Source organism: Lipotes vexillifer, unplaced genomic scaffold (genome assembly GCF_000442215.2).
Source record: "Lipotes vexillifer unplaced genomic scaffold, Lipotes_vexillifer_v1.1 scaffold481, whole genome shotgun sequence".
Classification (NCBI taxonomy): Eukaryota; Metazoa; Chordata; class Mammalia; order Artiodactyla; family Lipotidae; genus Lipotes; species Lipotes vexillifer.
In genome coordinates, this window is record NW_006789873.1 from 1,779,378 (window position 1) to 1,800,805 (window position 21,428).

At 38.8% G+C, this 21,428-nt stretch overlaps 1 protein-coding gene across 1 annotated transcript in view; it reads left to right on the forward strand.

Annotated features, from left to right (window-relative positions):
• Window positions 1-19,596, forward strand: part of HPRT1 (hypoxanthine phosphoribosyltransferase 1) — a 31,832-nt gene extending 12,236 nt beyond the window's left edge. The window contains exons 5-10 of the mRNA XM_007462883.1: window positions 8,836-8,901; window positions 12,403-12,420; window positions 14,465-14,547; window positions 18,107-18,153; window positions 18,300-18,376; window positions 18,893-19,596. Coding sequence (XP_007462945.1) covers window positions 8,836-8,901; window positions 12,403-12,420; window positions 14,465-14,547; window positions 18,107-18,153; window positions 18,300-18,376; window positions 18,893-18,940 — 339 coding nt within the window. The 3' untranslated portion in view covers window positions 18,941-19,596. The remainder of the gene's footprint in view (window positions 1-8,835; window positions 8,902-12,402; window positions 12,421-14,464; window positions 14,548-18,106; window positions 18,154-18,299; window positions 18,377-18,892) is intronic.
• Window positions 19,597-21,428: the final 1,832 nt, after the last annotated feature.

Genomic DNA, 21,428 nt, shown 5'->3' on the forward strand with positions numbered 1-21,428 from the left:
TTACTCAACAGAAGTTATTTATTTTGCTAATTTACACTAAGATTTAATTCTAGGCAGTATAGCTGCCCAGACTTTAATATGTTGTTGCTTCGAGGCAAAACATGGGCTTACAGTCCAGGGCGTGATTTCTCTGTTTGGTCTTCTTAAGCACCGCCCCCCCTGCCCCCCAACACGTGCACATAAAAATCAATTTTGTCACTTTATGACTTATACGTCATTGCTCTGGGGACTTGTGCAGAATGTTCTTTCTTTGAAAAGAAAGCTCATTAAAAAACTGAGAGGAGTTTAATATTTTCTTTTTAAGAGTATTTTATAGTTATAGAGCAATTTTGAAGCGGTAGAAACACTTTGACATTTTAATTCCATTTTCTACTTTTAGTTTTTTTCCTGTTAGTTGTTTTTTATTTTTATTTTTTTGTTTGTTTTTGGCCACGCTGTGTGGCATGCAGGTTCTTAGTTCCCCAACCAGGGATCGAACCTGTGCCCCCTGCAGTGGAAGCATGGAGTCTTAACCACAGGACCGCCAGGGAAGTCCTAGTTTTTTTCCTATTAGTTTCAGATCTTAGAGGATTGTTAAGCTGAACTCCTCAACTGATAAAAAGCGTTGGAACATTCAACATGATTAAAGCAAACATTTAGGTAAATTTTCACGTAGAGAAAAAAATATCTGTTCTGTTTTATGTGAAATTCTGTGTAGATTTACTACTAAACAATAGAAATTAGGAAAACCATATACTTTCTGTTGATTTGAAGTAACATTTCTACCCTTTTTAATAATTCATCAGCTTGTTGTGGAAGATATTCACATGTGCCTATAAAAAAACAGGCAATTTAATTTGATATAATCATAAAATGGGAATTTAAAATTGTTTGCAGCATCAGTAACACTGATGTTAATGCAGTTTTACATGTTGATCTTGACCAGTTTGGAACAGTGAATTAAACATTAACTGATCTGTACTTATCCTAAAGAAATGCTCCATGAACTATTAAATGTTCCCAGAATATATAAAGAGCCATAATAATATTAAAACACCCCATCTAGGTTTTCTTCAGAATGAAAATTGTATTTTTCCGATTAAAAAATACATGTTTATTATAAAGAACATACAACCATGGAAAATCATAAAGGAATTAAGTCACCCTAAATTCCACTACCACTTTTATTTCTAATATTTTGAAGAATTTTCTCTCTGTGTATACACACTCACATTATAGTTTACATACTCTTAGAGTAGCTAGGCAGAATTTTATTTGCTTAGTGCCTAGTTGACAAATTGCCTGGGGATTCCAAATACCATGTTTCATTAAACCTTAGATAGCACTGATTTTAAGATTTACCACTATTTTTTGTACTGCTAAGAAAGAAGACGCTGTCAGTTATTGTTGTAAGTTGCTGTCGATTGTAATATGTCAATTTCAGGGGTATTAAAATGTGAATGTACATCTTAGAACAATAAAATGTAGTACTATATATTCAATGACTTTTCTATCCCTAAGGCTCTGTGATATTAAAAAAAGAAACAGTTGTTAAGTGTGCAAATGTATTTTCTCTGTTGTGAGTTCACTTTTGCAGTGAATTTTTTTTTTTACTAAAATAGTTCAATTAAAAAAAAATGAGGAAGTCTCAAGAGGGAAAGTTGTCCAACGAGTAAATTTTTTGTGGGAATATTTTTTGTGGGCCCTAAGCAAAGGAGAAATTAACCTGATTTATGGTGTGTCCAGACTAAAAGGCTTACGTTAAAATGAAATTCTTCTTAGAATTTTACTTTATTTATTTTTCATTATTATTATTTTTAAATTATTTATTTATTTATTTATTTGGTTGTGTCGGGTTTTAGTTGCAGCAGGCGGGCTCCTTAGTTGCAGCATGCATGTGGGATCTAGTTCCCGTTCCAGGGATCGAACCCAGGCCCCCTGCATTGGGAGTGTAGAGTCTTAACCACTGCACCACCAGGCAAGTCCCTCTTCTTAGGATTTTAAATCTTGCAGAAAACTTTTGAGTTATGAATTATTATCTCCATGTACATTTGAGAACAATGAGGGGCAGAGGGATTAAGTGACTTGCCCAGGATCATACAGGTCTTCAATTTGAACACAGGCCTTTAATTCTGTGCAGAACTGAGGGTCTTATTTGGGAAAAGTTTTAACTGACTTGGATCCTCTAATATGGGCTTCCTATTATTTCTTCAGAAGTTTTGCATGCAAACAATTCATTTTGCCAGTCATGGGATTTTTCCTCAGTTAGGGTCAAGGTTCAGAAAGCTATAAGTTTCGGTCTTAATCTTGGAAGTCACTTGATTAGTAGCTTGATTAGGCTATCTGTTTAGTATACCAAAGGTACAAATTACTTTATGGCAATTTGTGATTTGTAAGAAGCTGACCTTTTGAGTGAGCTTGTTGAAGAAAAATGCAGAAAATATTGGAGTAATTTCTTAAAGTGTCTCTTCTAAGAAGAGGTCAGTAGCTTTTGGTCTGACACTTTTCTCTGTATTTAGTCAGTTGCTTTAAGGTATGCTTTTTTCTCCAGAACAGTTGAAGTTAAATGTAAACGTACCACTTTGATGTTGACGCTAGATAGTCTAAAGCTTATCTTCTGTAAATCTATCTATTTATATATATATAAAGAAAGTGAAGTGATTTATGCCTTTCTCCTGCTTATTGAACTAAGACCATAGACGTGGATGGAGAAAAGAATTTGTTCAGTTTAAATTGGCAGGAATGGGGATGTGTACTGTCCATGGTATAAGGAAACACTAACAGAACTAGAGTCAAAAGTATACTTTCTAACTCTTGCCTGTAGATTTTCACTGTGATGTAGTCCTTGTCGGACAACTTAGGTTTTATGTAAGCACGCTGATTAGTAGAACATGAAGGTACTGGTCAGGTTTGGCCCCATGAAACCACAACTTCTATTCTTTAAAAAAATTAAGGAGGGACTTCCCTGGCGGCGCAGTGGTTAAGGATCCGCCTGCCAATGCAGGAGACACGGGTTCGAGCCCTGGTCTGGAAAGATCCCACATGCCGTGGAGCAACTAAGCCCATGGGCCACAACTACCGAGCCTGCACTCTAGAGCCCGTGAGCCACAACTGCTAAGCCTGCATGCCACAACTACTGAAGCCTGTGTGCCTAGAGCCCGTGCTCTGCAACAAGAGAAGCCACGAAATGAGAGGCCCGTGCACCACAATGAAGAGTAGCCCCTGCTCACCACAACTAGAGAAAGCCTGCGCATAGCAACGAAGACCCAACACAGCCATAAATAAATAAATAAACAAATTTTTTAAAATTAAGGAAATCGATTAATTCACTCAGCAAACATATTACCACCTGTTGTATGCAAGGTACTGTCTTTTAGGCCATGAAGAGTGGTTCTATTGAACGTGTTTATCAGATCCTAGTCCCAAACCAGACATGGAATGAAAAACAAGAAGACAGGTTGCAATAACTTCTGAAGGTTTGCAAACAGTGTACTTGAAAATACCAGATATTAAATATCAGCACTAACACTTCAGTCTTTTCTGGTACCCTCTTGTACTAAATGATATCTTTGATGTGTTTAGAGCAATGCTGACCAACAGAACTTTCTGTGATGATGGAAATGTTCTGTGTCTGTGTTGTCTAGTACGGAGCCACTAGCCGCATGTGACTGTGAGGCTGTGAAATATATCTCGTGCAACAGAGGATCTGGTTTTTTTTTTTTGGCCACACTGCGCGGCATGTTGAATCTTAATTTCCCGACCAGGGATTGAACCCGTGCCCTCTGCAGGGGAAGCGCGGATTCGTAACCACTGGACCCCCACAGGGAAGTCCCTGAATTTTTAGTTTTATTTAATTTTAAATAATGTGGTTAGTGGTTCTTATATTGGATAGTGCAGGATTAGATGATCTATAAGGGCCCTGCTTCATCAGCATCATTTTAAAAACTGATAATCGCTTCTTTTTCCTTTAAAGCAACATTTTAAATTTAAAATAACAGGTAAATAAATTGGCTTATTACCTGGGCATATATCCTTCCAGACTTATTATTTTCTGCATATATTTTTAGAAAATTGGATATCTGCCGTTTTTCATCTGAGGTGCAGTCTACCTCTAAAAGTTTATGATTCTAATATTCTCACTTTTGTTGATATTTGATCAGGGTACAGGAGAACAGTTAAAGGACACAGAGGATGGTTGAAATTATGATGTGAAGAGAAAATATGATTGAGTGTGGTGGACTTGGGACCTAGCTGGATGTAGAAGGAACAGTTGTTTCCCCATAACTCCATTCTAGGGTCCTAAAGAATGATCTGAAGTTCACTGCAAAAAGGAAGGCACATATTGCTAAGCCACTAAGTGCTAAGGCTGGACTTCCTACCTCAGTAATACTCCTAGTCTCACCCTCTTGGGAGCCCAGTTTTGGTGATTAACCTCTCTGCATTCTCTTCTCATGGTCTCAACTGTTTGTTCCAAGCCGTTCTTTTGCAGCCCACTCATTAATGTGTTTTCACACAGCTTTCTCTCCTCTTTTCCTGTATACCAAGCTTCAGTTCTTGTTGCTACCTGGAGGTTTGCAAAATTTTTAGGGATAGACAAATAAGAAAGTTCCTTCCTATTTCCCTTCTGTCTTTTTCATATAGACTAGAGAAAAGGTAGATAAAGTGGAAACACAGGCACGGAGGGTATGTATTTGGTAGACCCAAAGAGCTTCTCTGGGGATTTTATGTAGTTGACAGTGACATTCTGAGTTAAGGACAGATTGGGCTCTCCCATGCCAGTCCCATCATCTCCTTAAAGATGAAGCACATTAAGAGTCACTCAGTAATGAAATGCAGCATGGATACAGTGGGAAGCTTGTCATAGACAGGAAGGGAGGGAGCAAGGGAAAATCCTCTGGTGGGGTAATTGATTCATGGGTGCCATTTGTATGCAATTTGGGCACTTATACCTGTATTCTAGCACAGTGGACTGTAACATTTTTCTTAAACGAATCTTCTGTATTACCCTTCATTTAAAAGGTGGCTGTGTTTCCAGAAAAAGGAGCCTCGAAGCTAAAACCCTTGGGGCAAACAGAAATATGGAGATTTAGATCTAGTGCAGCAGCAGTGTCTTGCGTGCTTGGAGTTCTCTTGTCTCTTACCCTATCACCATCGCCTTTGGATCACAGGGTTTTTTCCATACTTTTCAGTTCTCAGATCTTTACTCCTTTTCTCTGTAAAAAAGGGTCAATTGAAGTCGACTGTAATACCAAATTTATACAGAAGATGTCGCTATTTAACTTGATTTACTGTGTAAATCGTTTACTACTGTGATTCGCTCTCATTGAAAGCTTCAGGTTTCATAGTTTTGTTTTGTTTTGTTTTGTTTTGCTATTAATTCTCTGTCTTTGAAACTCTAGGTTTTAAGTTAGTTGGAATAAGAGGTGTCCGAAATTTCCTTAAGATGAGAAGTAATATGCAAGAGTTTTTTGATATTGGTAGTCATACTTATGTATCTTACGTTTAGTTTGCAACACTGTATACTGTTGGCCCATTTGTGTTTTTCAAAAATAACACTCCATAAAATACGGACACATATATAGAAGTGTATGAAAAAATTAGAAGTACAGGACACACCACGTTTTATTGCGCTTCACTTTTTTTAAAATAATTTTTTTTAATATTTATTTTTTGGCTGTGTCGGGTCTTAGTTGTGGCATGCAGGATCTTTCACAGTGCATGGGCTCTGTAGTTGTGGCACACGGGCTTAGTTGCCCTGCGGCACGTGGGATCTTAGCTCCCCAACCAGGGATCGAACTGGTGTCCTCTGCATTGCAAGATGGATTCTTAACCATTGGACCACCAGGGGAGTCCCTATTGCACTTCACTTTATTGTGCTTTGCAGATACTGCATTTTTTATAAATTGAAGGTTTGTGGCAGTTTTGGGTCAAGCAAGTCTATTGAGGCCATTTTTCCAGCAGCACTTGCTCTCTTTATGTCTCTGTGTCACATTTTGGTAATTCTCGCAATAGGTCAAACTTTTTCATTATTATTATATTTGTTATGGTGGTCTGTGATTAGTGATCTTTGATGTTACCATTACAAAAAGATTAAGACTCACTGAAGGCTCACATGATGGTTAGCATTTTTATTTTTTATCTATTTATTTATTTATTTGGGGTGGGGTGGGGTTTTACCATAGTTTCATGTTTTATTTTTAAAGAAACTGCTGAAATGTTTTCCAGAGTGGCTGTACCATTCTACATTCACATAAACAAAGTATAAGTGATCCAGTTTCTCTGCATCCTCCACAGTATTTGACGTCACTATTTTATTTTATTTTTAAATTAGTTTTTATTGGAGTATAGTTGATTTACAATGTTGCGTTAGTTTTTGCTGTACAACAAAGAGAATCAGTCATACGTATACATATATCCACTCTTTTTACAGAATATTGCGTAGAGTTCTTTGTGCCATACAGTAGGTCCTTATTAGTTATCTATTTTATATATAGTAGTGTGTGTATGTCAATCCCAATCTCCCAATTTATCCCCGCCCCTTTCCCCCTGGTAACCATGTTTGTTTTCTACATCTGTAACTCTATTTCTGTTTTGTAAGTAGGTTCGTTTGTACCATTTTTTTAGATTACACATATAAACAATAGCATTTTTTAGCAATAAAGTATTTTTAAATTAAGGTATTGCACATTGTTTTTTTAGACATAATGTTGTTGCACACTTAATAGACTACAGTACAGTGCAAACGTAACTTTTATGTCCACTGGGAAACCAAAAAATTCCTGTGACTTGCTGTATTGCGACACTCACTTTATCGTGATGATCTGCAACCAAACCCGAAATATCTGAGGTATGCCTGTATATAAAGGTAGAAAGTCTTCTTATCCCTTCTCACTACTCAGAGGTAATTGCAGTTAGAAGCTTTTTAAAAATGCTGAACAGAAATGGTTCCGTAGGCAACACATTGCTCTATAACTTGGTGTTTTTAGTTACCATTGTTCATGTCAGTGTGTATAGATTATCAGATTCTTCTTTTTCTTTTTTTTCTTTTTTTTGGCGGTACGCAGGCCTCTCACTGCCGTGGCCCCTCCCGCCGCGGAGCACGGGCTCCGGACGCGCAGGCTCAGCGGCCACGGCTCACGGGCCAGCCGCTCCACCGCACGCATGATCCTCCTGGTCCGGGGCACGAACCCGCGTCCCCTGCCTCAGCAGGCGGACTCCCAACCACTGCGCCATCAGGGAAGCCCTGTCAGATTCTTTTTAATAGCTCCACAGTATCACATTGTGTGGATGAACTTAATTTAAATAGTTCCCTGTTAATAAACATGCTGGTTGTCTCCAATTTTTGTTTTTTATAACAGTTGATACAGTGAACATCCTTGTATGTACCTTTGCACACTTGTGTTTTTGTAGTTTTGATTCCTGGAAGTGGGATTGCTGGGGCAAATGACATGCGTGTTTACAATTTTAATAGGTATGGCTATATATTTTTCAAAGGACAGTGTACTGATTTATACTCTCACCACCAACAAGGGTGCTTGTTTCCTGTCACTCTTGCCAAAATATGTATCATCAGACTTAAGTTTTGCCAGTGTGAATGGGTGAACAGTAGAATCATGTTGTTTATTTGTTTCTCAGATATCATTTTATATGTTATGACATTCTTTTCTGTGCATTACCTATTCGTCTTCATTCTCCATTTCTCTATTGGATTCTTATTGTTGGAGCCCAATGTATAATAGAAATACTCGTTACAGATCTTTTCTTTCAGTTTAGGTTCATGTCATGCCTAAGTTTTTACCTGTCTGAGAATGTGAAAATATTCTACGTTTTCTTCTGGTTTGCTTATGGCTTTATTTTTTACGTTTAGATTTTAATCCATCTGGAATTTATTTTTGTGTATGCTGTGAGGTAGGGATCATACTTTATTTTTTTCCCAAATGGATTACTAGTTGATGAAACACCATTTATTGAATAATTCATCTTTTTCTTACTGACTTGAAATACCATCTTTATCATATACTAAATCCTCATATATTTCTGGGTCTGTTTCTGGGCTCTATTCTGTTCCTTGATCTCTTTGTCTGTTACTGTGCTGGTACAGCACCATTGTAATTGCCACAGCTTTGGTATGGTTTGCTCTCTGGTAGGGCAAGTCTTAAGCTGTTTCATTCATCTGCTCTTTCACTCCAGTTTTCTGTCTTGAATCCAGCACAGCCAAATTATGATCATTATCACCACCAACTACAGTGGGTGTGGAGCATTCCCTTTTGAAACTCTTTTAAGGGTTTCTACTAGAGTCTGTGATAGCATAAAACTGGGAGCCTAAGAGGTATGCTTTAAAGGACTACTGATCAGACCCGATTTCCCAGACTGTGCTGAAGATGACCTGGGCCTGAGCTAGACTTTTGAGGGAAATATCTTTGGAGTCAAGTGTGATATAGACGAGACCCTACAACTTGATTGACTCATGGGAATGGTCCAGGGCCAGAACCAGACACCTGTCATGCTAATAACTTCTTTCGTGGTTCAGAAATTACTGAGACTGAAGATGGGTGGCCTCTGTAGTACTGCCCACTCAAAAATGGGTGTACCCCATTTTTAGGACTCTTCGAAGCATCAAATCAGTAATGGCCAATTAGAACTTCTTAATTTTTACTAATCTCTAGTTGAAAGTTACCTAGTCATTCATTTCTAGAGACATAATTCTTACAGTTTGTATCATTTAGAATATCATAATGCTATGACATTAGCTAGCTAACTTCTTAAATCTTGTAGTTTGCGTTTGATAATTTGAAATGTATGTGTATACATGGAAAGATATATACATATATATTTATCTTTTTTTTTTTTAACTAGAATGACCAGTCAACAGGTGACATAAAAGTAATTGGTGGAGATGATCTCTCAACTTTAACTGGAAAGGTATGTATCTTGAAGGGGAAGAAAAGAACATTCCATACCAAGTCAATTAGTAGCACTGTGCTTTCAATCCATCACCAAGAGGCAGTTTAGATAGTTATTTATGCACTCAAACAAGGGTTATTTAACCCTTGGAAACACCCTAAGTTAGATATCTTTCTCTAGGTCGTATAGCAAAGAGGCAGCAAAATCCAACATTAAACGTCAAGTCTGTGTTGCCAAGTACTGCTGGTATGCTTCTGTGGGGATCTAATTTGGGATCCTTCAAAAGAATGTATGGGGGAAAAGACAGTCTTCTTTTTAAAAATAGACAGCACATAGTTTCTTAAAAGATAGAGAAACAGTGTAATGTAGTGACTGAAAGTGTGGGTTCTAGAGCTGGAGAGCTTTGATTCAAAGCCTGGCTCAGGGCTTCCCTGGTGGCGCAGTGCTTGAGAGTCCGCCTGCCGTTGCAGGAGACGCGGGTTCGTGCCCCGTTTCGGGAAGATCCCACATGCCGCGGAGCGGCTGGGCCCGTGAGCCATGGCCGCTGAGCCTGCGCGTCCGGAGCCTGTGCTCCGCAAATGGGAGAGGGCTCAGTACCTCCTAGATATGTGACCTTGGGCAGGTTATTTAATCTCTCGTCTCCCATATGATGCTACTGGCAGTCATCTCAGTGAGTTAAGAGGATTGAGTGATATAATGCATGTAGAGCTCTTAAAACAGTTTCTGGTAGTTAGAACACTTAGTATGTTCAAACATACTGTTATTTTAAGGAATCCCCAAAAAGAATTTAAAATACATCAAAATTCTTCCAGCATAGACATTTTGCTGAGATAATAGAGCTATTAAAATACTTGAATATTTACAATATTATTCTTCAGATACACTGAAATGATTTTTGAGTAACCAGTGAGAAATGATGGAATGCTTTTTTCTGCAGCTGCCAGTTACTTTTTTGCTTATAGGCACAGTGCCAAATATAAAGGCATAATCTCATAAAAGCTTCACAAGAATCCTCGTGAGGTAGATATTATCATCCCCATTTTACAGATCAGGAGACTAAGACTCAGCAAGGTTGAAAGACTTGTCCACAGTCACACTGCCAGTTAAGTGGTAGAGCTTGAATTTAAATGCAGGTCTATCTGGCTCCAAAGCTCTTTTCTTCCTCTGGTTTTTAGATTTTTAATCTTTATAGCTTACTTCACTGAGTATCTGTAAGGCAACTTTAACATGCAACACTGGTGTCAGATTCTATGGTCCCATATCAGGGTCATGCCAAACTAATGTTGTCTTCCTCAACATCTTTTGAAAACTTCAAAGGAGAAATTATAATCTGTTGACTCTTTTCCCTTCCTGCCAGACCTATCCTCCTTCCCTTTCAGCATGCTTTGCCCATATTTAGAAGTCATTTGAAGCCCTTACTCCTATAATTGGTTTTTAGTGCTGGAAGGGACCTAGCCTTCAAAGCTCTCCGTGATTCCATTTGACCTTGCCTTTCCCACCTAATGGCTCTGTCCCACTACATAGCTCTGTGATCTTAAAAGGTCTCTGCTTCTAAAATAACTTTCTTTTCATGATAGTCACAGTAAGCACATTTATTGTGGGAAAAAAACAAGACGCAGAAGTTGGGTGAAGTTGTTTCTTGGTGGTGAGATTATGGGTTATTTAGACGTTCTGTTTCAGTTTATCTCTGGCGGATACTGTGTGTGTGTAGATACATATATATATGAATAGTTTTCCCCTTTTTTCCAGTTATGGTTGAGAATATGGGCTTTGGACCCTGAAAACCCCTCTTCAAATCTATCCTCTACCACTTGACTATTTTTATGACTTTCGGCAAGTCATTTGACCTCTGAGCCTCATTTTTTTCATTTACTAAGTAAGGATGTAGCTACTTGATGTAAAATAAGCTCTCGGTAATGGTAGCAATTCTCATTCTTTTATTTTTTAAACATTAATGACATCACACTCTGGATACTACAATTTTGTGTGGCAAATATTTAATCTCTCAGCCTCATAGTACTAAAAGTCTTTGATTATGGTTTAGACAAGGTTTTGCAGCTACTTAGTATTAGAGGCAAGACTAGAGTCCAGTTTCTCTGTCTCATAATTCAGTGCTCTTTTCAAACTATAGTTCCATCCCATGGTGCAAATTGCGGCATCAGTGAGCCAAAGTTACTGATGGGAAAATGTTGTCCTTCAGATGTGCTAGCTGGGTTAGAGAAAATGCTGAGAAAGAACCACATGGTAGGTGGTGAAACAGTTATTGGTCCATTAATTGGTTACAGTTGGCCCTTGAACAACATGGGTTTGACCTATGTGGGTCCACTTATATGCAAATTTTTTTCAATAAATCCTTACTACACTACTACACGATCTGTGGCTGGTTGAATCTGTGAATACGGAGGAACTGTGGATATGGAGGGCCGACTGTAAAGTTATATGTGGATTTTCAACTGTGTGGAGGGTCAGTGTCCCTAGTCCCCTTGTTGTTCAAGCATCAACTGTATATTCAGTTTTCCTAAAGATTTAGGTTACAATATCTTTTGAAAAGAGAGAAATTAGTTGTGATATGAGGAAAGGAGTAAATTGCATAGGAACTATGGTAGTAATATAATGTGTATTATAAAATGCATGTGGTTATAAAATTATAGATTACATAAGGTGAGGTTTAAAAAAAGTTCTAATCTTTCTTTCTTTCAACCCAGTGGATCTTGTGTGCTCTACCTTGATAACCACTGACTTAGAAGAGTATATAGAACATTAAAATTCTGATGCTTGTAGGTATGTGATAGAGAAATGAGAACTACAAATAAGCAATATAACATGAATCTTCTTGTGACAATGATTATAACCACTATGTGAAATGCTGCCTCATTCCCAAGAATAGATATAGGACTCTTCTCTACCACGGAGGTAATTGTTAGACAGTATTTTCTCTAAGGGTTCTAACAGCTATAAAATTCTGAGAGGTAGAAATTGGGGTAAGGGTTTATGGTCGGAGGAAGCATTGGTATCTTTTAGTTTAGTCCAAGAATATGAACACATCCAGAAAACGCAGATCAATTTCAGCCTACTGAGAAAATGCGTTTTGAATTGGATTCCATATGGTAAGTTAAATGCATGATTTTGGAGTTATTGTACAAATTATAGTTTTGAATGTTAGAGTTAGAATACACATATTAGTTGAAGTCCCTCATTTTCCACATGGGAAACTGAGGCCCAGAGAAATTTCATGATTTGCCCAAGATTAGACCTCCATTTAAGTAATGAAAACTCTTAAAAAATGAGCATATGGGTCAAATTTTATTTTTAAAAATTCCATTGCAGTGAAAATTTTATATTAAAGAGTTCCAAATCCCAACAGATGGCCCATTTGTTTAAATCAGAGTTCGATATAGTAAAGTAGCTTAAAGCAAGAATTTGGATAAATTCTTAGAGTTTGTTATGATGTGACTTGAATTATAATTGGAAACACTGTCTGATTCATTGTACTGATTTTCATTTCTCTTTTTCTTCCAGAATGTCTTGATTGTTGAAGTAAGTTTTACATACTTTTAATATAGTGTTTATGATTTTCTAACTTGGTATGCACAGTCCTAAAGGTAACCCAGGGAAAGAAATTCCTTTTCATCAGTTTTAATGGTGGGCTTGTGTTATAAGGGAGTGAGATTGTTTTTTTTCTAAGAAATATTTAGTAATTCACTTTTACTGGATAGTGGAAACATTTTGGTATATTTCTTACCCCTCTCTTTTTGGCTTGAAATTTTTTTGTTCCTTTTAAAGTTACACATATCATTCCCATCCATGCTTTTTATGCTTCTATTGCATATATATAACCATATACGAAATATATTTTTTGATAATTTACATAGTGCTACACTGTATATGTTCTCTCTTGCAGCTTGTTATTCTCACTTAAAATTGGTTTTGAGGTTATTTATGTTGAAACATACAGAGTTAGTTGACCTTAAAATCCTTCGTAGCATTTCGGTGTACAAATGGCTGCTAAGAGCATCCTTTTGCGTTGTCTGCTAAGAGCATCCTTTTGCGTTGTCCTGTGTGCATGTGTGTGAGTTCCCTCTGGATACAGGCACTTAGAAGTGGAATGAGTGGGTTTTCAAATTTGTACATTTTCAATTTTACTATTGTTGCCAAATTACTCATCAAAGTACTTTATATTCCCACCAATAGAATGAGTTCTTACTCTTTTATGTAAAATGGTATAAGGCTTAAGAGCAACAGTAACCCCTGATTCATTTTTTGTTGTTACCAAGGTTTTTAGAAACTTTAGCTTATAGATTAAAAGATAAACAAATAACACTCTTTTCACAGGGTTTGTGTACATGAGTATCCCTGGGAACTGGTTGCTTTTTTTAAAATGCAGATTCACTAATTCCACTTCAGATTGCTTCATTTTGTCTGCGGTAATGCTGCCTAACAAATTACCACAGACTAAGCAGCTTAAAACAACACACACTGATTATCTCAGTTTTCAGGGGTCAGGACTCGAATACAGGATAGCCGGGTCCTCTGCCCCAGGTCTCATCAGGCTGAATCAAGGCTGAGGTTCCTATCTCACCTGGGACTCATGGTACTCTTCCAAATTCATTCAGGTTGTTGGCAGAACTGAGTTCCTGTGGTTGCAGGACTGAGGGCCCTGTTTTCTTGCTAGGCTGTCCTCATGTCCTAGCACATGGCCCTCTCATATGACAGCTGACTTCTTCAAAACCAGCAGAATCTCTCTCCAGGCTGCTACAGCTGTCTTGTGTAACACAACCTACTGACAACCCCATCATTTCGCAAGTCCCACTCACACTCAGGGAGTGGGGGATTATTCTGAGTGTGTACACCAGGGGGCAGGAGTCCTGGGGGCCATCAGAATTCTGTCTACCACAGCCCAGAAATCTGCATTTTTCACAAATCCCCAGCCCTGATGTTTCTGATGACTTACAGCCCCACTTTGTGAACGCTGCTTTATACCATCTGTAGAGAATATTTTCATTGAAGAGCATTAGGGTTATGGTTTAAGAAATGTTTTCCCAATTAGAGATAGGTTTGTTTTGAATAATGTCCTACTTTTGACTAAATAGCTAAGATTCACTTTCATGTAAAGTAATTCTATATGGTAAAACTTTAATACTTTGGATACTTTTAAGATGGTATAAAGCGGTGTTTCTTGGTGTGGTCTCTTAACCACCTGCATCCGAGAGTTGGAGCATCCTGATCTTGAGTTTATAAAAAAAAATCTAATATCTTTTATAATGAAGGGCAGCACCACAACTCTTTAATAAAATATGTGTGTACATACTTGCATATATATACTTAAATTAGCTGTCATTGATCTCTTGGTGCCTATAAAATCCAGCCCTGAGGACTGGCATTCCTACTGCTTGCTGAGAGCCAGATGACTTACAGATTCCAGAATATCTCAGTGTGAATTGTGGTGAGAATCACTGCACCGAAAAAAAATGGCATTATTCCAGTTATACATGGGATTTTGTTTTTTTGTGTTTATATGATGACTGAATTTAAAGGTACGATGGTTTTATTTACCATTTAAATGTCTTTTCTTTTTTTAAAGGATATAATTGACACTGGCAAAACAATGCAGACCTTGCTTTCCTTGGTCAAGCAGCATAATCCAAAGATGGTCAAGGTTGCAAGGTATGTAAATAACATTTTGACATAGGATACTTTCTTCATTTGAAAAAAGATTAATTGCTTCTTTGTAAGGGTAAATTTTCTTATCTCCAAAAAGTAATATAATCTCAAGTAAGACTCAGTAAGTGTCCTTTGTAAATAATTTGTCGTGTGTTAAAGCCTTTCAGTGCAGTCACCTTATTGCCCAATGTTATTACTATTTGGTTTTTCACCAATCTAATAATGATATCAAAGTTGTCCTGGGTAGCATGGCAGAGGATTTGGGGCCTCTTTGCAAAACTGAGACCAAGGATCCCAAAGACGGGTTAGGAGGTCGTAGGAAGGAGTGGGCCCTGGAGATCCTGAGCTCCTGGAATTGAGTGATGTAGTGGTCCTGTGTGATGCATCTTGTTTTGTAGCCACGTTGAAAATGTACAATGCCTGCTTCCTTTCTTCTAAGCCAGCCTCACTTTCTGGTCCTACCTGTGCTGTTTGGCTTATTAGTTCTACCTGTGTTTATCCCTAATTATAGTTTCACTCCCCAACAACTCAGAGGTAGACTGTTATTCCCACTTCACAGATGGGGGTACCAAGGCATAGGGAATTAACCAGAGGCACAGAGCTGGATCACTATAGAGGTAAAATTTGAACCCAGGCAACCTGGCTCAGAGTTCATGCCTTACTATTTTTTTGGTCAGGTGATGTCCCTGGATGTTTTGGGTTTTTTTTTTCTTTTTTTTTTTAATTTTTGACCAATCTGCAATTTTTATGTAGGGGTCAGATAGTGATCTAACTTTTATTTCCTAAACGATTAACTGGTTTTTATAAACCCCTTTTAAAGGATCAAAGTATTTGTCGAACATCTTTGAATCAGAGTAAGCCTTCTACTGAGTCGTGTGTCAGCAGTTTGTCCTTTGGGGCTTTTCTGATAGCTGGTGCCAGTGTATCATCAGTGAGTTTTTACTTTAAATGGATTTGGGACAGGCATGATGAGAGTATAGAAATGATGCATTCTAGGGCACTAAGCAGTTTCCTGCAGACCAATCAGTGCATTTGCTTATTTCTCTACATGCTTTCAGGGTTTTAAATGTCAACCTACTGTGGCATATACTCCTCCAGATATTCTTGTGTGCCTCTTTCCTGGAATATGCTGTGAAACTGAGATAGACTGCCTCATGGGAGAGATATTTCCTGTAGCTGGAGGTGTGAGGGTCATTAGTGATGGGGCTGTGGCCCAAGTGGGTTGTTTCTCAACCTTCTTTTCCTAATCTCTTCCTTGCCATTAAATTTAATATCACAGATATATTGTGTATCTGTTTATGTAGTGTATGTGTATCTGTGCTTTATACCTAAAAAGATTAAGTACAAAGCAGGGTTAAGAATGACTAGAAAGCTTTTTAACTTAAAAGTTAAATTAAAAATTAAAAAACCATTAACTGACAGGCATGTCAAGTGCTGCAGCCACTTTGGAAAACAGTTTGGCAGTTTCTTAAGAAACTAAACCTGTAACTGCCATACAACTCCAGCAGCTGCACTCTGGGCATTTCTCCCAGAGAAATGAGAACTTACATCTGCGCAAAAACCCGTGTGTGAATGTTCATGGCAGCTTCATTTGCAATAGCCCCAAACTGGAAAGAGCCAAAATGTCCTTTGGTAGGTGACTGGTTAAACAAACTGTGGTCCACCCTACCATGGAATCCTACTCAGCACTAAAAAGGAACAAACTGCTGATGCACATGACCTGGAGGAACTCAAGGGAACTGTGCCAATAAAAGCCAATCTCAAAAGGGTAAATACTGTACGATCCCATTTATACAACCTTCTTTTTCTTTTTGGCGGTACACGGGCCTCTCACTGTTGTGGCCTCTCCCGTTGCGGAGCACAGGCTCCGGATGCACAGGCTCCGGACGCACAGGCTCAGCGGCCATGGCTCACGGGCCCAGCCGCTCCGCGGCATGTGGGATCCTCCCGGACCGGGGCACGAACCCGCGTCCCCTGCATCTGCAGGTGGACTCTCAACCACTGCGCCACCAGGGAAGCCCCTATACAACCTTCTTAAAGTGACAGAATGATAGAAATGGAGAACAGATTAGTGGTTGCCAGGGGTTAGGGGGTGGTGGGTGGCTGTGACTATAAATAAAGAGGTAGCAAGAGAAAGCCGTGCGTGATGGAAAGTTCTGTATCCTGATTGTGGTGGTGGTTACACGAATCCACACGTGTGATACGATTGTGTAGAATTACACACATATAAATAGCACAGAAAGCTGATGAAATTTGGATAAGGTCAGTCCACCAATGTCCATGTCCTGGTTGTGGTAATCTACTACAGTTATGTGACATGTTCACTGGAGGAAACCAGAGGGAGGGCACACGGGCGCTCCCTGTGCTTTTTTCTTGGCTACTTCCTATGAATCTGCAATTATTTCAAGATAATTCATTGAGATCTATAGGAATATGAGGTGCCGAGTTCCCCTCAACTCTTAGTACTGCTTGCACTGAGTTTAATGATACCTTTTTTGGATTGTTCCTGAATGAGTTCAGGTAGATGGAAGGGGTTTTGCTGTGATTGGTTTGTTATTTTCTTTCTAAATGGAACCCGAGTCTAAGTGTGTCCTCTAATTACTGGAAGGAGAATCTCAGGGGACTTGCCTGGACTACGATCCCTTGGAGGCTAAGGCTTAGGCCAGTGCTTCTCAACTTTGGCTGCACATTGGTATCATCTGAGAGTTTAAAAAACAAAACATAACCTACATCTGTGTCCCTTCCCCAGCGATTCTGATGTAATTGGTGAGGGGTATGGCCTGGGTATCTGAGTTTTATATATTTTTTAAGGTTCCCACATGATTCCAATGTGCAGCAAAGGCTGAGAATCACTTTAGGTCCTTTCCAGCCCTTTTAATATACTTATCTAGGAAGTTATGAAATCTTAAGTTTTATTGGGACTGCCCTTATCATATGTAAAGGCTTTCAGAGCACCATTACAGGTTTTTTAATGGTTGAAAAACTTCAGCAGGCAGCACTTGGATTATGAAATAAGCTTTCGTTAGAGTTGACACATCCTACCTACAGTTTCTGCTCTCAAAAACAAATACTAGCTCCTTTAGCATGCTACTTGTCTTTTAGGCTAACATTCCTCTTTGTAAGCTATTTACTAGAAGTCTTGAAAGGTGATGCTCACCTCTCCCACACCATTTGTGGCTTAGGGATTGTTTTCCAGGGATTTTGGACTGAAAGCCTTTACTTGTCATCTTTGCTCGTTGGCATTCCCCACCCATTCATCCTCCCCAAGTAGCTGCCCTTCGGTGGGCGTGTGGATAGTCAGGGGGCAGCTCTCAGAACAGTCCATCGTGTTCCAGGTGAAGATCAATCGAGGGCCTCATCTGTAGTGTGAACTCATTGCTGCCCCTGCCCAGGGAGCCCTGTGATTTAGCTGTCTCCATTTCAGAGTGTTTCTTTGGGTTTGTTAAAACTGACCATAGTGTTCTAAACTGCAGATGAAACCGTGTTGCAGAACATGAACATTCTCTTTTGTAATGCCCTGCAGTGTCTCCGTGTGTCACATGTCACATTTTATAATTAACAGCTTGCTGGTGAAAAGGACCCCGCGAAGTGTTGGATATAGACCAGACTGTAAGTGAAATACTTTGTCAATCATTTAACCAGCTTTAACCCAACAAGTTTTATATGAAATGGTTTAGAGTCACTTTAGAGAATGTTTGCACGTATTAGATTTGAAAGTGATGTTTTCTGTATCTAAATGATGTGATTCTTTTTAGTTGTTGGATTTGAAATTCCAGACAAGTTTGTTGTAGGATATGCCCTTGACTATAATGAATACTTCAGGGATTTGAATGTAAGTAATGCTTCTTTTCCTCATTCTCATTTTTCAGAACCCTTATAAAAATTTATAAAAGGGAAGAATTGTTTTCTCTTTCCAGCACCTCATAATTTGAACAGACTGATGGTTCCCATTAGTCACATAAAGCTGTAGTCAAGTACAGACGTCCTTAAAGCTGTAACTTGGCCAGGCTAGGGTAACACTTCTTGCTGGCTAAACAGTTGAACAGGTTTAATATACAGTAACTGTCCCATTATTATTTCAGATGATAGATGTGGTCATAAGTAAGCGAGAAATGAACTAGTTTAAGTCTTTTAATTCACTCTCCTTCAAATACCCACCACCTCCTCTGGAAGCAGGAGTGCCGAGAACGCGTTCGTGAACGCGGGTGAGGAAGATGAGGAAGGCCGTTTGTTTTGTAAAAACCCCTGCAGCAGAATACTGTTCATAGAAGACATGCCAAGTACTGTTCTCGCCTTCCACTTCACAGTATACTTTTCTAATGTGAATCTCTGGATTTTTATTTTGTAGCATGTTTGTGTCATTAGCGAAACTGGAAAAGCAAAATACAAAGCCTAAGATGAGAGTTCAAGTTGAGTTTGGAAACATCTGGAGTCCCATTGAAGTCACCAGGAAAATTATCAGATGTTCTAGTTCTGTGGCCAGCTGCTTAGTAGAGCTTATTGCATGTATCTTCTAAGAATTTTATCCGTTCTGTATTTTAGAAAGGTCAGTTGCTGCATTCCCTAACTCTTTATTTGCACTATGAGCCTATAGACTATCAGTTCCCTTTGGGTGGATTGTTGTTTGACTTGTGAATGAAAAATCTCTTAAACCACACCACTATTGAGTGAGAATATTGAAACTGTATCTGTAAGAAACATTGAAAGAGGAGAATATATTAGTTTTTTAATTGGTATTTTAATTTTTATATATTCAGGAAAGAACAGAAGTGATTGAATATTGTTAATTATACCACTGTGTGTTTAGAAAAGAAGCAGTCAGTTTCATATCAGTGACAGCATTTAGAGGTATTGTTATGTCGGATAAACCATATGTCCTGGAGTTATTTTAGTAGGTTTCAGTAGTATTAACTGTATTTTCCCACTTGTTCAGATTATTTCTGGAGAATCTTTGTCAACAGTTCCTTTTAAATACAGGTCAATAAGTTCTAAAAACCTACCACTTTTTGAAGTCTTCAATGTAAAAATCCTTAAAATAAAGGCTGTCTCTTTCAAAGAAACTATGCATACCTGTTATTTCTCTACAAATTAACCTAGTGTAGTTTTCTGTTGGTTACCTTTTCCTTGTCTGTTAAAGTTCAGTAGCTAGTTTAATTGTAATCTTTACCAAGCACAGCAAATAATGATTATCTGGTAGAATGGGTTGGTGGAGCTAGTGAGATTCTGACCTACTTCAGAGACCTCAGATTTTAGACACATGGTATATAGTTTATTACATTTTCTGATGCTAGCATAACATGGCTCTCTCTTGGAATTCTGTTAAATTGCTTCCATCGCAACCTCACCTGCAGTTCAACAGTTTTTCAGACATACACTGTTACCTTCTTTGGGTAGAGAATACTCTATCGACTAAAGAACAACAACAAAACCTTTTGTTTTCTGGGAGCAGGAAGAAAAGTTTTAAGCCAAAACTCTTCATTGCTTCTCTGCTCCAGGTAAGGTATGAACCAGTAACCTTGCAGGCCATCCAGCTATATTTATGCCTTACAAAGTCTGCTGTAATTCCCAGCAGCAAAACAGGGAACTTTAAATGATACTAAATAATAAGTTGCTATAGTCCCAGAACTTCCTAGTTTACAAAAAGTTTTCCCTTTTGTTATCTCATTTGACCTTTGTGCCCTCTGAGGCTGAGGTGGGCGTTACCCCGTGTGAGTGTAGCATCCAGGATAACTCCGCCTCCTCTCCTCAGCACGCCACCTCACTTGGCTCTCCCGGGCCACCCTACTCACCACTGCACCCCGCCTCCGACTGCGGACCCTCCTCACCCTCCTCAGTTGCACTTACCACCTTCTCTTAGGTCGAACCGTATGAAATTACCATTTTTGTAGGTCAAAATAGTTGGCAGTTGGCAATTTTGCGTGGTATAATCTAATAACATGCAGTATAACTTACATTTGTATTTGTTGCTCACTGTTTGTCTCTTCCTTTCATGTCCTCTAGAATGTACGCTCCATATAAGGAGGGCAAGACTTTCTTCATTTCATTGTAGTAGAGGGAAGGGAGGAGGGGCATGATAGTGGGAGGAGGTTAAGAGGTTCAAACTACTATGTATAAAATAAAGGAGGGCAAGAATTTTTATCTGTCTTCTTCACCGAGGTGTATACCTAGTGCCTCAAAGATGGTAGCAGCTCAGATGATGGTTGTTGAATGAATGAATAGCTAGCTAAGAGTTCTGGGTTAGACTGTCCTGACCATTGCTTATTAGCTATGCGACATTGAGTTACTTAACTTTGGAACCTGTTTTCTCAACTGATTCATGGGGATAATGCTGTCTCCTTCACAGGCTTACTGTAAGGATTCATTATATGGGAGAGTACAGGTGCAACACGACAGCGGCCTGGGGCTTAGCAAGTGCTCCATAAACATAAGTCGCTGCTGAGAAAAATGAATGTTTCGAGAAGATAGGTGCATGGCTAGTAAGTGTCAGGGATTAAACCAAGATCGGTCTGATTGTTGGTGCAGTATCATGAAGAAGCTGAACTATTTCCCCTTCTGACTTGTGCAGACTCCTTAGTTTGTGGTTCTGTTTTAGCTGCTTGACAAACCCAGCAAGAAACCCAGGTAACAGCCAGGAAGGAAAGGCCTGCTGACGCTCACACACGTTTAAGAATATTGTGCAGACAGACTTGACTTAACCTGCTTTTGGGGCATACAGTTCTAACAATTTTATTTCTTTAGCCAGTTTTCAACAGATCAGATATAGTCCGTTTATAAGGTAGGGGAGGGGAGATACTAACAGGAATAGCAGTAATTTGTAGGATAGCAGTCTGTCAAGGTAGAGGAAAAGTATCCAAAAGAAAAAAGCTGTAGCCTTCTGGGGCCGT